Raw genomic sequence first — 16099 nt, forward strand, 5'->3', positions numbered from 1 at the left:
TCAACAGGGCTTTTAAAACAGCCAGCCACCAGGGGAATTTCAGCAGTGGTAGGAAAAGTAGTCAAATGTTTTATTAGTAAAAGTATCAATACTGTAATATAAAAATACTCTAATTAAAAGTCCGGAATTCAAAAGTATTGGCATCAAACTGTACTTAAAGTAGCCTACCACAATTAAAAGTACTCATGCAGAATGTCTCATTTGAAGTTTTCAAACAAACGTATAAACAAATGATTTGAAAATGTCAGATCTACAAGCTCACAATGTACATATATAGGGCTGACATGTATGAAAAGAGTGTGCACCAAAGCGCAAAGCCAGCTGGTCTTGGCTGGGTGCTACACTTGCATATAGGCTATTCTCTTTATTAACGTTTTCCAGTTTTTAAGTATTTTTTTTGTCAGACCTCTAAAATGTCATTCCTGCATAGGCTTAATAGTTATATAGTTACGGCCAATTTCACACCAGAAATGTATTAGATTGCATGTGTCTTATAACTCAGGCCCAGGCAGAAATTACTTGCTGTTTAGGCTCTCTAGTGCGTTGCGCACTATTGCTTTCAACTTTCAAGAACTGTGATGGCACAAAAAATAAAAATTATTAAGTGAAGGCCCCCACCTTCACTTAATGCAGCCCACAGGTTAATATCAACTGGTGGCCCCACTGTATTTATATTGGCAACATGATGTCTTACGTTGTCATGTAGTGCTCTAAACAAACCATAGACCTGGCTGCCATATGACATAATCCTCAAAAGCGTATTGGAGGGACTAGTGCCCCTTAAAAAGCATAATATGTTAAATGTTTTTACATAATGTATTACAGATTGGGACCAAGACCATTTTATATTTGACAGTAGCTAAGTAACTCGACTGATTCAGTCCCATTCCTTGTGCCATAAGAAGGAGGAGGTCTACTGTAATTGACCCAACTATTCTGACCCAGTTCTACCTAGAGCCAGTGCTCTGAGGCGTTCCAAGAGAGGAGGGTGGGAATAGTGCCACATGGAAAATGTCCAGTCAGACACAGGGAACACCAAGTTGTCCTTGTTAAGCTTAATGAGGGCAGAACAGAGATCAGAGGTTTTGCCCATGGCCCGTGCGAAAGCATCTGCCTGGAACTCAAATCTGCGGCTTAAGACCGTCAGACAAAATGACAGGAGCTCATTGTAAGGTGAGAAAATGAACTGGAAGATTATCAGTAAGCCAATTAAGGTGGGCTGGCTGTCATGGAAGCCAAAGGCTAGGAACAGGTCCTTCCGTCCAATCAGAGCAGCGAAGAGGACGAAGCCCAGAAAGGAATCCATCTGACTGATGACAATATTCTTGACAGTATGGCCAAGCTTCCAGTGTCCCAGCTCATGAGCCAGAACTGCAAGGACCTCAGCATCGTTGCAGCCTTGCTTTTTGTTATTTGGCTTGGCTTTGGGCTGGCTGCTGGGTTTGTTGTGAGCCTCTGTCTGCTCTGGGTGGGGTGCATCTCCAGACTTATTCAGAGGGGAGTAATCGTCCAGGAGGGTGTCAAAAAGCACAATGCGTTTATTCTTGAAGAAGCCATAAAAGTAGGCATTGCTGTGTGACGAACGCTTGGAACCTTCCACTACATAAATCTTGGCAAGCGGGAAGTCAATAGACCTGGCCATGTTTTCGATCTCTGTTTTCAGTTCCCCATCTGGCAGTGCAGTGAATTTATCAAAGAGAGGAGCAATGTAGTCAGCATAGATGGTTACAATGATCAGGGAAACACACAGGGTAAAGAGCCAGGCATAGATAAAGAAGTAGTTTCCCCCGATTTTGATGATGTAGAGCAGCAGGGCTGTCACAGGCAGCAGGATACACTGTGTGACAACAAACTTCCTCACAGCATCTTTCAGGAAGAAACCCATTGTCTGCTGATTGAAGCCATGCTTCTCCTCAATGACAAATGTGCTGTAAAGGCTCCATGGAAGGCCACTTGTGGCACTGAAAAGGGTGGCCAGGGTCAGAAACACAAGGGACTGGGTGATCTCATCATTAGGATCAAATCCAAAGTGAGCCGTCACAGAACCAGCCACACCCCACAGTAGAGGGATTCCACCAAGGAGTAGAATCAGCGTTCCTTCAGTCTCAGAGTAGAGTCCAGACCAAAAACTGAAGTTGCTCTTGTCCAGCTGGTACAACCGTGACCTCTCAAATGTGTCATCGTCCACGATCTTCCCCAGCTCCTGGGGAACGCGTATAACTGTCCTGTAGATCCTTCTCTGTCTGTATGCAAGGTATGCCTCCCAAAGGTATATGGTCCACGAAAACCCCAGCACTGAATACAATATTAGTTTCTCCACTGGTAGGCCACGTATAGTTCCAATCATCTTGTTCCTATTTCCAGCACCTGTGTTATCTAATCTGGGTTTGCTGGCTAGCTAGCTTGACTGCTTTTTGAGCTTTCCCACTTGAGTAGGCCTAAGTAAAGTATTGTCGACTGCACACTTGATAGACACACTAACAGAAATCCTGAACTTTGTCACAGTTCCCAGTTCCCATTTCGTCTTTGCAGACTTTATGTTTCCAGACTATGACATCAGTCCTCTATGGCATGTACATTGTATGATATGACTCCATATTAGGGCAAGGCTTCAGCCCAATTGGCCTGCGTGCGTGCACATTGTCTGTCTGCCTGTGTCTAGTCTGCCTGTGTCTGGCTTGTGGCCATATGGAGATGATGGCCATATATGATGTTCTGTGGGCATATTAGCTGGATCGGCGTTCTGGACAACCGGATATCAAATATGCCTATACTGTGTGTGAATATTGGTCGGCCTGGCAGTTCTTGACAACCGCCGATCCAGCTGCATTCCGTCTGGTCATGAGTTTGAAGTCAATCTCTGTCGGGCTGTTCGAGATTCACGGAAGGCTGATGTACACTCACGTACACTCACGCAGACTTTTGCATATTTATCCCATTCAGACCTTATTTTAAAACGCCTTCTAAATCCTAACCTAAGTGAGGGTCGCACAAAAACATCTATTTTTGAGGGGCACCTCAATGTCTGCCTTTTAGAAATTTCATCATACGGTATGTCAGCCAAGTCTATATGGACTAAAACAACAGCACCCACGCATGACGTCATGTGGCAGCCAAGTCTATATGGACTATGGAGTATGTTGAGGCACCCCTCACATCACACGAGTGTGATTTTATTCAAATAAATAAAAATCACACTTGTGTGAAGTGAGGGGCGCCTCACTTCTTTAAGCTAACATCGTACTCTATGTTTGTGCTCTAAACAAACATTAAAAACTCACACTTGTATGAACTGTATTTATATCGGCCACACATGATGTCGTCAATGTGAAAAGTTCATAGACTTCTGCCATATGACTTTTTCAAAAGCATGCATTGGAGGGGCTATAGCGCCCATCAAATGGTCTATAGACGTGCCTGCCATGTGATGTCATTCCGAAAGCCAGGCGTTGGAGGAGCTAGCAGTGCCTCCCCTAAAAAGGAAAACAATCTATTCTATACTATTCCTGTTGCAAACAAAAATGACACAGATGCTTTCCTGATGTTAAAGGTATAACAACGTATAGGCTTTCCGGGTTATAGTAGGACAGATAAAGCACCATGTTATCAGCTTGACAGTGACACGTCGGGCAGGTCATTGCATGAGTGAAACATGCTAACTCTTTGTGACGTCAGAGAATGACATCATCAGAGCCAATTTAACGGACCACTCGACTTGTGAAAGAATTGTAAATCTATGATGCATGTTGTGAAAGCTCAGAATTCTTATCCGAGGTGTTACTGCTCCTGTGTCTGTGAGTCTCCGTCTGGGCCCTCTCTTCCTAACCTCGTGTCAGGAATCTCTGGGGATTAGAGATAACTGACTATAACGGAAATGTCTGTTTCCATGGCTGTCAGACGAATATCTTTGCGAACATCGTTGCAATCACTTTATCAAGCAGGTGTCCGAGGGCAGAACACCAGGTGTCCGAGAGCATTGTACACAATAGAAGTCAGAGAATATCCCTTCAGAATGGCAAAAGGTCCACACAATCGGAATGCAATTACAAGGACAGTCTATCCTATTTCAATGACTATCATTGAACAACAATCTGAAAAGTGTACAACACTTTATCTAGTAGGTGTCCGCACATTATGCAATACAATACAAAGGCACTCATACAATACAGTGCAGAAGGAATTCACTGAAATAGAGTCGTCAGGACAGTGGCAAAACCTTTTCAAAACAATCCAAAACCAAGACAGTGAATATCACTCCTACAGAGTGGCAAGGATGCCATGGAATCGTGAGTTGAACCGATACAGGGATTACAGCCCATATGATCACAGTCGGGTAAAACTTGAAGACAGTGAAAATGACTTCATCAATGCAAATTTAGTCATGGTGGAGGAAGCTGAAATGGCTTACATTATATCTCAGGGTCCTTTGAGGAACACATGTGGACACTTCTGGCAAATGGTCTGGGAGCAACGTTCCAGAGCAGTTATAATGCTCAACCGAGTCACTGAAAGAGGAAGTGAAGCATGTGCCCAGTATTGGCCCACCACAAAAGAGAAACAAGTGGTGTTCACAGACACAGGATTTGCCGTGAGACTTGTGTCAGAGGAGGACATGTCCAATTACACCGTGCGAGTACTAGAACTGCAAAACTCAAAGACAGGGGAGTGCAGGGAGATCTACCACTTTCATTATATCGCATGGCCTGACATGGGCGTCCCAGAATCCCCTGCCTCCTTCCTCAGCTTCCTCTTCAGGGTGCGGGAGTCGGGTTCCTTAGGTCCAGAACACGGGCCGTCTGTGGTACACTGCAGTGCTGGGATAGGACGCTCTGGGACCTTCTCTCTGGTGGATGCCTGCCTGGTTCTGATGGACAAGAAGAAGGACCTATCATCAGTTGACATCCAGAGAGTCCTACTGGACATGAGGAAGTATCGCATGGGCTTGGTCCAGACCCCAGAGCAGCTCCGCTTCTCCTATATGGCTGTCATAGAGGGAGCCAAGTCTACCCTGAAAGACACAACACAGCAGAAAGTGATGCTCAAACACAACGACATCAAGCCAGATCAATCTGCCTCCTCCACCAACACCTCCACCGTACATTGTTGACAGGCTAATCGCTGTCCATGGTTCTGAAATCGCACACACATTGTTTCCATCAGAGTCGTGTAGATGAGAGAGTTAATTACGACAACTCTGTTCACTTCATCATCATTTTTTGACCACGGTCTAGATGGATTTCACAATGCCACGTCAGACTGCTCCATATATGGAGACAACCTATAGGTATAGCTAATGCCCCCCATGCCAAAGCGCCAGCGCTCGCCCAGCAGTCTGCCGTCAACCAGGCGGATGCGTGAAGGAGTGAAGGAAGGAGTGAGGTTCATGAATGGTGATATTATGTGTTTGCTTATTGGGCAGAGAAGTACAGAGACCAAATAAAAAGCCTAAGAAAAATAAGAACTAAATTGTTGAACGTAGAGAAGAAATGCACGAGCTGTGTATTTCTTCATCACAGTGACAAGCCTCTGAAGTTCAGCTGGGTCACTGTCCATGGACACAACATCCACATTCAGCTGGGTCAATGTCCATGGATACAACATCCACATTCAGCTGGGTCACTGTCCATGGACACAACATCCACATTCAGCTGGGTCACTGTCCATGGACACAACATCCACATTCAGCTGGGTCACTGTCCATGGACACAACATCCACATTCAGCTGGGTCAATGTCCATGGACACAACATCCACATTCAGCTGGGTCACTGTCCATGGACACAACATCCACATTCAGCTGGGTCACTGTCCATGGACACAACATCCACATTCAGCTGGGTCACTGTCCATGGACACAACATCCACATTCAGCTGGGTCACTGTCCATGGACACAACATCCACATTCAGCTGGGTCACTGTCCATGGACACAACATCCACATTCAGCTGGGTCACTGTCCATGGACACAACATCCACATTCAGCTGGGTCACTGTCCATGGACACAACATCCACATTCAGCTGGGTCACTGTCCATGGACACAACATCCACATTCAGCTGGGTCACTGTCCATGGACACAACATCCACATTCAGCTGGGTCAATGTCCATGGACACAACATCCACATTCAGCTGGGTCACTGTCCATGGACACAACATCCACATTCAGCTGGGTCACTGTCCATGGACACAACATCCACATTCAGCTGGGTCACTGTCCATGGACACAACATCCACATTCAGCTGGGTCAATGTCCATGGACACAACATCCACATTCAGCTGGGTCACTGTCCATGGACACAACATCCACATTCAGCTGGGTCACTGTCCATGGACACAACATCCACATTCAGCTGGGTCACTGTCCATGGACACAATATCCACATTCAGCTGGGTCACTGTCCATGGACACAACATCCACATAGGCTAGACTCGCCAACCCAGACCGGTCCAGCTCAGTCTGAAAGGATCTGGCAGCATTGTGTCCATAGTCATTATCAATAATCAGCAATCGAACCCAGGTCCACCCAAACCGCTTCATAATCTGGAGTAGAGCTTGCACCTTGGATGAATAATGTAATAAGACATTATTAGGCTACATTATTCACATGCTGATGAATCTCCTACACAGATTCCACAAAGGACAAGGCCTAATCATTGTCTTTTGACACGGACAATGAAGACCTTCAGCTCCCGTAGGAACGCACACAAGCTAATGAGAGGTAATAGGCATTATAAATTACATTCACTAGAGGGAGGTATTTGTCAATCGTGTGAACTACTTGATACCAACATATTGTATCTATAGCAGTTCACCTGGAAGGCATCGCTTGGGATTGTCCTAAAGAAGGAGGGGGACCGATTCCGGCCACTCAGACAGGAGCAGGTAGCATAACTGACCTGCAAAAGGTGTAAAACTTATTGATTTTTATTTTCATCTTTCTCAAAAAGATGAAGAAGTATACATCATAACAGATTGGAGAATTACAGTACATTTCAAGCACTCAACTCAATACAAAACTATACATAACTGTGGACGACACCATAAAGCATTACACTTGTTTACAATTAGGGTCCACCATGTTCAATTCATCATAACATTTAGAGACGTACAAATATACAACATCATCTATAGAACTGTTCCCTGTTCTCCTGCTTGCTAATGTATGTGTGATACTCACCCAGTGCAGGTGGGCTGCTGAGGAAAAAGTGAGCTTGGGGAAGAAAGGGATGTGGTGGATCTGAAACAGACCACCCAGAACAACGTCCCCATCCTTGTAAAATCTGTTTTCATTAAACTGTGCCTGAAACTCACAACAAGAAGAGGAAGGTGAGGAGGACAAAACTAGCTGTAATCGAGAGATGGAAACCTGGTTTACTCCAAAACACTGGCATAATGCCTTCCCCTCTGGCCTCTTCAGTCCTAAATTAGCTTTGTTTACAATGTTCGCCAGTGTTGATTTTCTCTTGTGGGACGTGGTATCTAGATATGGACTGAAATAAAAATAGGCCTATAACCAAAAAGTTGTAGTGCCGATTGCCGATGTGGGCGACCGGGTCCTGTTCTCTCATGTTATATCAGAGTGTTGATTTATGCTCAAACCATTACGTGCAGTTATTTGCTTCTTTTTTGGCCTATTTTCCTCCAATTTTGCAGTTATGTGCGGTTATTTGCCTATTTTTTCATATTTTCCTAAATTTTTCCCTTCATTTTAATATTTAATTTTTCCCTTGGAGCCATATGGTATGGCAGCTGCCATATAGCTTGCCATACCCAAGTGACACCACTGGACATAAACAAATTTAAAATGCAAGTCACCCCTTTGTTTCCCCAAGAGGAAGAGGTTGTTTGTGAGCTCCAGCACCTGGAAAATTACCAGTGAGTCTCTAAAGTAAACACTCAATGGGGTGGTGACATGATTGGTTTCTAAAGCAGTGCGTGTAGCTTTGTGTTCTCACCAGTGTTCTTGCTTACCTTTCAGTAATGTCCAGGCCAGGCGTATCGTATCGGTAGGCGGACATCTCTGATGGTGTGACAACAACCGACTATCATTCAGTTTTTCATGATTTCCTATGATGAAAATCATGAAAAACAATATAGTTTTGCATGGTTTTCATGATTACATTATGAAAATCAACATAGAGTAAGTATAGTATGTTGTCGAAAATCATGATTTTCATCTTTTTATAGTGGAAAAGCATGACGTATTTTTAGTATGTTGTCGTTTTTCATGATTTTCATGTCTTTTTTTGTCTTGTTTGTACATTTTTGCGCGTGTGTGTGTGTGTGTGTGTGTGTGTGTGTGTCCAGCAAATGCGATTGGTGTCTATGGTGCTTTGAGCTAGTGAGGTCAGTGGGTGAGCTTATACACGGAGCCAGACAGCTTAATCTGCTACCAACACTGAGGTATCTTGCAACCCCACAAAGTCTTCTGTGACAGCTCATCTGTGATGGTGGCTATAGTGTCTGCCATCCATTACAGATCACTCACATACATTGCTAGAACTAAAATTAGATAGATAGGTCACTGAAAGCATGTACTGTAGCTTCCATGAGGAATATACAGTATGAGCTAATTTAGAACCCAAATGCATTTGTCCACGGAGGCCCATTTAAATTTATTTTGTGCCATGAAGGAGGACTTTTCAACACAACATTGGTCAACATGTTTCTTTCAACAACTCAAAAGTCAAAATCAGTAAAAGACAAATCGTGAGTGCCTGAGAGGTAGGCTAGCGGTTTAATAATCTAACTCGTGGCAAAAAGGTTTCATGTTCAAATATTTTACCTTTACTGCCCAATGCATTGTCAATGGCAACTGCTTCCTTTCACCTGACAGGGTAGAGTTTCCCCGGCTGGACATAGCGTGTGTAAGGAACACACGCTATGCTATCCTTTCCCCTCCATCAGGCTGGCCAGGGGGAGGTAGTTTGTTTTGTAGTTATTATTTAACTTTAAGCTCCCAGTCCCAATGCATTATTAATGGCAATAGCACAAACTTTTCACATAGTAGCGTAGAAGTGTTATTTTGTAAGTTATCCCTTCGTTTATGAGCACAAAGACAAGCAACATTGCAAGTATTCAAATTTTCAAGATACTTAAAGCAACTGAAAATGTCAATGGAGGTAGAGACTGTTATACTGTATAAATGGCTTTAATGCAAGAGACCCGGTTCAGGAATATAAAAGAACACATCACAGGTTGTTTTCTAATCACTTGCTCTTCAATGTGCACAGTAGGCCTACATCATTTTATTGAGGATCTAAACAGCAGCCGGTATCGTTTCTGTCTCTGAGGTATTGCGAGATTTGGTTGCCAGACAGGAAACGGGGGACAGTCTTGCGATACTTTGCACGTTCAGAAACGTACTTTGTGCTCTTTCAATACCTCTATCTATAAACTTACGCAGTGTACTTTACACATCGAAAAGCAACACAGAAGAAAACAATGTGTGATATCTTTTATTTTCCTATTTTGTTCAGGAATAGTGCTTCTTCATAAGCTGTCCAGCCGGCTGGAATTGCATATAGCGAAAATGACGTTGTAGTCTTATACCTTCTTTTTCACATACCTCCCCAAGTCATGATGATGGTTTTGATAGTTTGTGCAATTTTGTTCAAACGGGGTTAAAAGCCAATCCTTCAGAGAATGAACGCTAAGTGGTTACCTAAAATAATAAAGGAAACAGAAAGTTCGTCATTTGAAACCGTGTCATGACTCATGAATGACATGATTTGGAAATGGAATCAACGAAAAATGGAAAATCAACGTAATGAACTATTGATATCACAACCACGCCGCTCAAAGGCGTGTGTATGTGTGTATGGTTTGTTACATAAAAGTTCAGGTGTTTCTGTGTGCCATATAAGGGACAGTCGAGTCAGTCGACGGCCAGTTCTTACTTGTTGAGACTTCAGACTGGCAGCAGAAAGTGACAGAATTTGATGTTATAAAAAAACAGAAGCATACAGTAATACATATTACTATGACAGATGAGACCAATATCAAACTATAGAAATCTTCAGATCCGTCAAAATCATCAGCGTAAGATCGAGCCTTGATTGTCGAACAGGTCAGCATAAACAGGTTTACCTCAGGCCATTCAGAGCGAGTGCTTTCTCATTTAATTAACCAGCGATAAACCTCTTTGAGCCAACAAATCTCCCCCACTCTGGCTGTCGCTCACTTAAGGCCCACATGCCCTTGGTCTGCTAAAATACGCGTGTCACCACATCCAGGGCCAGGCACACATACACTCCCTCACACCCACCGTCCGGGAGCACATGATCAGTGCATGTGCCTATAGATGCATGTGCCTAAATACATGTGCCTGAATGCATGTGCCTAAATACATGTGCCTGAATGCATGTGCTTAAATGCATGGTCTTATAGTCTTCATCTATTTGCCTGATGAATTAAGACCTATAAACAAAAAGACGTTTTTGGAGCTTTAAAGCAGTGTGCGGATGTTTTTACCTTCTTCTCCTTCAGAACCTAGCTGGCCTAAATACAGGTACAAGATGTGCACACAATCTCCTCTGTGAACTGTGACGAAAGAAGCACACACACACACACACACACACACACACACACACACACACACACACACACACACACACACACACACACACACACACACACACACACACACACACACACACACTTGGAATTGTAGGAATTGAGGCATATGTTTGACATGATTTTGGTCAGTGTTTGACCAGGTTTTATATAGTAGCCTATAGTTTATTGATTATAATGTGTTTTGCAAAAATCGGTCTCATAGTGGCGCTATAACAGGCAGATGTGAAAAATATAGGGCAAAGTTTTTCCTTGGCCTCTAGTGAGTGCGTATACAAAGTTGTACACAGATCGGTGCAGTTGCAAGTAAAACATGATTTGGCCTGTTATAGCCCCACCATGAGGATGATGTGAAAACATTTAAGTGGCATTTCTTCCTCTGCGTAGTGGGAATGTGCATGCGTAATTTCACGGAAATCGCACACTTTGTTCATGATTTGAGCCATTTTGTTCTAAACGGGCCAGTCGTGCAAACTTTAAATCGTAGCCAAATAGAAGTTCGGTCCTCACCTCTAGCGCCAGGTGACGTTGTTGTTGTTTGTCCATGACTGTGGTGTGTTCGAGTGAGACACACACACGTACTGTATATGTGTGGGTAAATTAACTTACATTTGTAATTTAAGTGGCATTTCATCCTCTGTCTAGTGGGAATGTGCATGTATAATTTTACGGAACTCCCACAATGTGTTCATGATTTGTGGCTTTTTGTTCGAAACGTACTAATCCTGCAAGCTTTGGAAGGCAATCTTAGCCAATCGGGATGGAATATGGGAAATCGGACAGATCCGTGTTGATCACATGACTATATGTATACTGATTTGCGTGATGTATGGTTAAAATGTGTACGTAATGTTTAGCAAAAATTTGCCTCATGGTGGCGCTATAACATGCTGTTCTGAAGAATTTGGGGCAGAGGTTAGTCATTGGCATCCAGGGAGTGTGCGTGCAGAGTTTCGCATCGGTCGGGCCAACGGTACGGAGATTAGCTGTACACGCACACACGCACGAGCAAAAAGTTATGGCCATTTTTGTATACCGCACCATAGACCACCAATATAAGGCAACATTTTCCAAATTTCATCATGCTTTAAGTAGCATGTGGCAATTGTGACATGTCAAACTATAGGGGGTTTTCATTATTCTGAATCCATTCCAAGCATTAGTTTTGCACGAAAAACACTCCTTGGCCTAAAAATGGCCATAGCCGTCATCACAAATGTGATGAGGTCAGCACATTTGGGCAAGTGGCTATGGCCGAATTATTTGTGGTCTATGGTGGTCTATGGTCCGGCAGAGCAGGCCTCTCATTCTGTGGACATTAATGACGAAATTAATAGAAAAAACACAAATAAAAAGTACGGCATGACATCACAGAATAAACCCTATTCCTTGAGCTTTTGGCCCCCGGCTATTGAACAAATCACAGGTTGTGGAATGTGCATGCACAAAAAACTACTATGAAGTTTGGACTATTTAAGAGTAAGACAAATAAAATAGGGATAAACACATGAGCAACGCAAAGTTCTGTTTGTGTTCAGGCAGCAGAGGATTTGGAGACTTTAAGAGACACGTGTGCACAGTTATCCTACTTTAGAGATGGCCACTTTATGAGACCAGATCAGGACGGAGGAGGAGGAGGGAGGGTATGAGAGTGCAGGGCGAAGAGGAGGAGCAGTGGAGGGTCGAGAGGAGCAGGACACGGTCGCCTGGATCTCTCCCGCACCACGACACTGACTTTAGAGTGCAGTGCGAGGGAGTGGAACCAGCGGAGAGATCTGGAAATCGTCATTCACACGCTATAGCAGTGACCTGAGCCTTTTTCTGACCTCCTCAGTTATTCACCCAGCATCAGGTATAGGTAAATAATACGAATAAAGAGAGCGGATAGAAAAGAAGAAGGGTGGAAAAAAGGCTGTCTGGTTATTCAGTCAGTATGACAGAACAGTTCACTAGCAGCTTGCCCTTCCTCAAACCCTTCTTCCTGAAGACGCCCGTCGGAGGGGTGAGCGGAGGGGTGAGCAGCGCTCGGCACAGGCAGCGGCGGAACACGCTCCCCGCCAGCGAGTACAGGAACCTCACACCGCAGGACGCCATCAGCGTGTTCGAGATTGAGAGGGAAGGTATGTGTCCACCCCCAAGTCTGTCACGAGCACAGATTTAAGTTGACGATTAATTGTCACACAAATAATTACGATTGATGATTTCATTGTGTGTTTCGCACTGAACATTGAATCATATTTAGGCTTCGTTAACAAAAATTGCACGGTGCAGATATAATAACTTAAAACTTATACAAAGAAATTACTGACATTTAATAATTTTATACTTTTTTGCAGAAATAGCAGATGAATTGTAAGCATTGTAAGCTTTTTATGTTATTTTTGGAAAATGTTTGAAACAAAATTTAACATAGAAACGATTATGACCCTATCCCTATCCACCACTGTATCATGAACCAGGTCCATTTTACACAGTTTGTAGTGGAATCATGGAAAACATTTCTTTCTAATTCATTTTAAATATCTACTACAAAAATGGCTTACCGGCATGGGCCGTGGCTCAATGGTTCAGGCACCTTGGCTGGTAATCCAGTCTGGCAGTGTGCCGTGGGTTCGACTCCCGATCCCGACAGCCTTTGTTGCATGTCTTCCCCCCCCATCTCTCTCCCCATTTCCTGTCAGCCTACTGTCTGTCCCTCCATAAAAAAATGAAATAAAGGCAAAAGCCACAAAAAAACACATATTAAAAAAATTAAATGGTTTACCTCTGACTCATCGCCGGTTACTAGATGAACCTGATAGGATTTCCCCAAATAAGTCCAAATTCAGTATTACAATACTGAACACTAAATACTATCCCTGTGCTGTTTAAAAAAGAAAAGAAAGGAAAAAAGAAGCAGAACATAATTATTCCTATAATATGGGATACCGGTATATTAAATATAAATTATATTGATACTGATTTATTGATAATTCTGTCCATCTGACAACCTTTGTCTTTGTTGACCATTTCTTGTCCCTCCCGCAGCATTTATCTCTGTGTCTGGAGAGTGCCCACTCACTCTGGATGAAGTCCTGAACTTCCTGGGCCAGTGCCCAGAGCTGTCCCTAGGCTGGTTCGAGGAGGGACAGTTGGTCGCCTTCATCATTGGCTCGGGCTGGGACAAAGAGAGGCTTTCTCAGGCAAGCGCCTTCATTTGAAACACAATAGGACTGTTGCAATTTAAGTGTACTGCATTTCAAAAATTATGACTAGCTATTTTCCCCACAAAACATGTAAGACAGGAGGTGACTATTGAAATGACATTAACGTTTCTTTGTACTTGTCCCAACACAGGAGGCCATGACTCAGCATGTCCCAGGAAGCGGCACGGTTCACATCCATGTGCTGTCAGTGCACCGCCACTGCCGACAGCAAGGCAAGGGCTCCATCCTCCTGTGGCGCTACCTGCAGTACCTGCGCTGCGTGCCCGGCCTCCGCAGGGCTCTGCTCATCTGCGAGGAGTTCCTGGTGCCCTTCTACCTCAAAGCTGGCTTCAAGGAGAAGGGTGCCTCGGCCATCTCCGTGCAGAGCATGTGCTTCCAGGAGATGGAGTACATGCTGTGTGGACAGGCGTACGCACGACGTAACAGCTCCGTGCGTTAACCACCTGAACCCATTCCTATTCTGGGGGGGGGGGGGGGGGGGGGTAGACGGATTTGGTGTAGACGGAAAAAGAGCGGTCCAAGTACTGTTGTAACTCAGGTGGCTTGTGGTGGACATTTTTGTCAAAATTAAATTTTTGCCACGGACATACAAAATGAGTGGACTATCATATCACCAGAAACACATAACGAGCTAGTCCTAAATGACCATTAACAGGTCTGTATCTGAGAGTATACAAATAGAACCAACAGGGTCCCTTTGTACATTTGTACACTCTCAGAGTTAAGGGGTTCCTTCCAAATAAAACTGTTGAGAACCAACTAGTACTAGTTGGACTCCTAATATGCCATAGTGTCGTAGTAAATAAGTGTCTTGACAATCAGTAATTGCGTCTTACGATCAAAATAAGTACATTATAATGGTGTGTAAAAAAGAAAATCTGAAAATTTGCCACAGAAAAAAAGACCAAGTCTTTGCCACGGACACATTTGTCTGTGTACGGACATATTGATGACCCCTGCTCAGGGTAGCACTGGCCCCACACAGCAGACAGATGGAAGGACGGACAGACAGTCAGACAGACAGACAGACAGCGTCTATGTTAAGTGTTTGTACACCTGACAGAAACCGTGTCAGACTGGGATGGTAAAAGTCGGTACCTCACAAGATCCCGGATCCACTGGCAACAAAGGAATGGGGACGGCCTGACCTCACAGCATACCAAGAAAGGTTTTCAAGAGAGCAAACAGATGAATTTCCATGGCGGTTGACAAGCTAAATGTGCATCAGCCATATGTATTGCAGATCCTATGATGTAAATAAAGCATTTCTTTCTTTTACCATTAGCGTCTGCGCTAAGTTTAGAATTATTCACTTTATTGCAATGGAGTTCATTCTCGAACAAAAACTATATATCCATCCTACTTCTGCATTAATATTCCAGTTGTGATGTAAATATTCTATTTTTGTAAAGCTCGTAAATATACAAAGGTGTGATAAAAATCATAGACTTTGCCTTGTGTGTTTTTTGTACTGCATGTGATTTGTTACTTGATGTGATAGTTGTGATGATATTGAGGCATTAAAGATGCTTCTACTTAAATTGCTTCAGCGGGAAATGTATGATGCAAAATGTACAGGTCAAAATTACCATGCAGGATAATGGATTAAAACAACCTGTGGGCCCCCAACTAAACACAGTTTAATGATAATATAACATTAATATATATTTTTTAAATATATACATTTACAACCTTGAAGATTTTGTCCTAATCGTGATATTGATAAATGGGAATCTATACTTTACTGGTTGGCTGTAGGTACCAGGGACCGTCTTCCTCTAGTTGGCTGTAGGTACCAGGGACCGTCTTCCTCTAGTTGTCTGTAGGTACCAGGGACCGTCTTCCTCTGGGTGTCTGTAGGTACCAGGGACCGTCTTCCTCTGGGTGTCTGTAGGTACCAGGGACCGTCTTCCTCTGGGTGTCTGTAGGTACCAGGGACCGTCTTCCTCTTGTTGGCTGTAGGTACCAGGGACCGTCTTCCTCTTGTTGGCTGTAGGTACCAGGGACCGTCTTCCTCTTGTTGGCTGTAGGTACCAGGGACCGTCTTCCTCTGGGTGTCTGTAGGTACCAGGGACCGTCTTCCTCTAGTTGGCTGTAGGTACCAGGGACCGTCTTCCTCTGGTTGGCTGTATGTAGGTACCAGGGACTGCTTCCTCTGGTTAGCTGTAGGTACCAGGGACCGTCTTCCTCTTGTTGGCTGTAGGTACCAGGGACCGTCTTCCTCTGGGTGTCTGTAGGTACCAGGGACCGTCTTCCTCTGGGTGTCTGTAGGTACCAGGGACCGTCTTCCTCTAGTTGACTGAAGGTACCAGGGAC

At 43.9% G+C, this 16099-nt stretch overlaps 3 protein-coding genes across 3 annotated transcripts; 2 read left to right on the plus strand and 1 right to left on the minus strand.

Moving 5' to 3' along the window:
• Window positions 1-931: 931 nt before the first annotated feature.
• On the minus strand, window positions 932-2347 carry LOC308324360 (CAAX prenyl protease 1 homolog; the record flags this gene model as incomplete). The annotated part of the gene is made up of 1 exon (XM_080776402.1): window positions 932-2347. The coding sequence occupies one exon, from the start codon at window positions 2345-2347 to the stop codon at window positions 932-934; it is 1416 nt and encodes a 471-aa protein (XP_080632528.1).
• A 1665-nt stretch (window positions 2348-4012) lies between these two features.
• Window positions 4013-5107, plus strand: LOC308324362 (tyrosine-protein phosphatase non-receptor type 1-like; the record flags this gene model as incomplete). The annotated part of the gene is made up of 2 exons (XM_080776406.1): window positions 4013-4022; window positions 4170-5107. The coding sequence occupies 2 exons, from the start codon at window positions 4013-4015 to the stop codon at window positions 5105-5107; spliced, it is 948 nt and encodes a 315-aa protein (XP_080632532.1).
• Window positions 5108-12510: 7403 nt separating this feature from the next.
• Window positions 12511-14222, plus strand: aanat2 (arylalkylamine N-acetyltransferase 2; the record flags this gene model as incomplete). Its single annotated transcript, XM_080776407.1, has 3 exons — window positions 12511-12697; window positions 13605-13759; window positions 13914-14222. The coding sequence occupies 3 exons, from the start codon at window positions 12511-12513 to the stop codon at window positions 14220-14222; spliced, it is 651 nt and encodes a 216-aa protein (XP_080632533.1).
• Between the last annotated feature and the right edge of the window lie 1877 nt (window positions 14223-16099).

Source organism: Protomyctophum bolini (genome assembly GCF_963924005.1).
Source record: "Protomyctophum bolini genome assembly, chromosome: 11".
Taxonomy (NCBI): Eukaryota; Metazoa; Chordata; class Actinopteri; order Myctophiformes; family Myctophidae; genus Protomyctophum; species Protomyctophum bolini.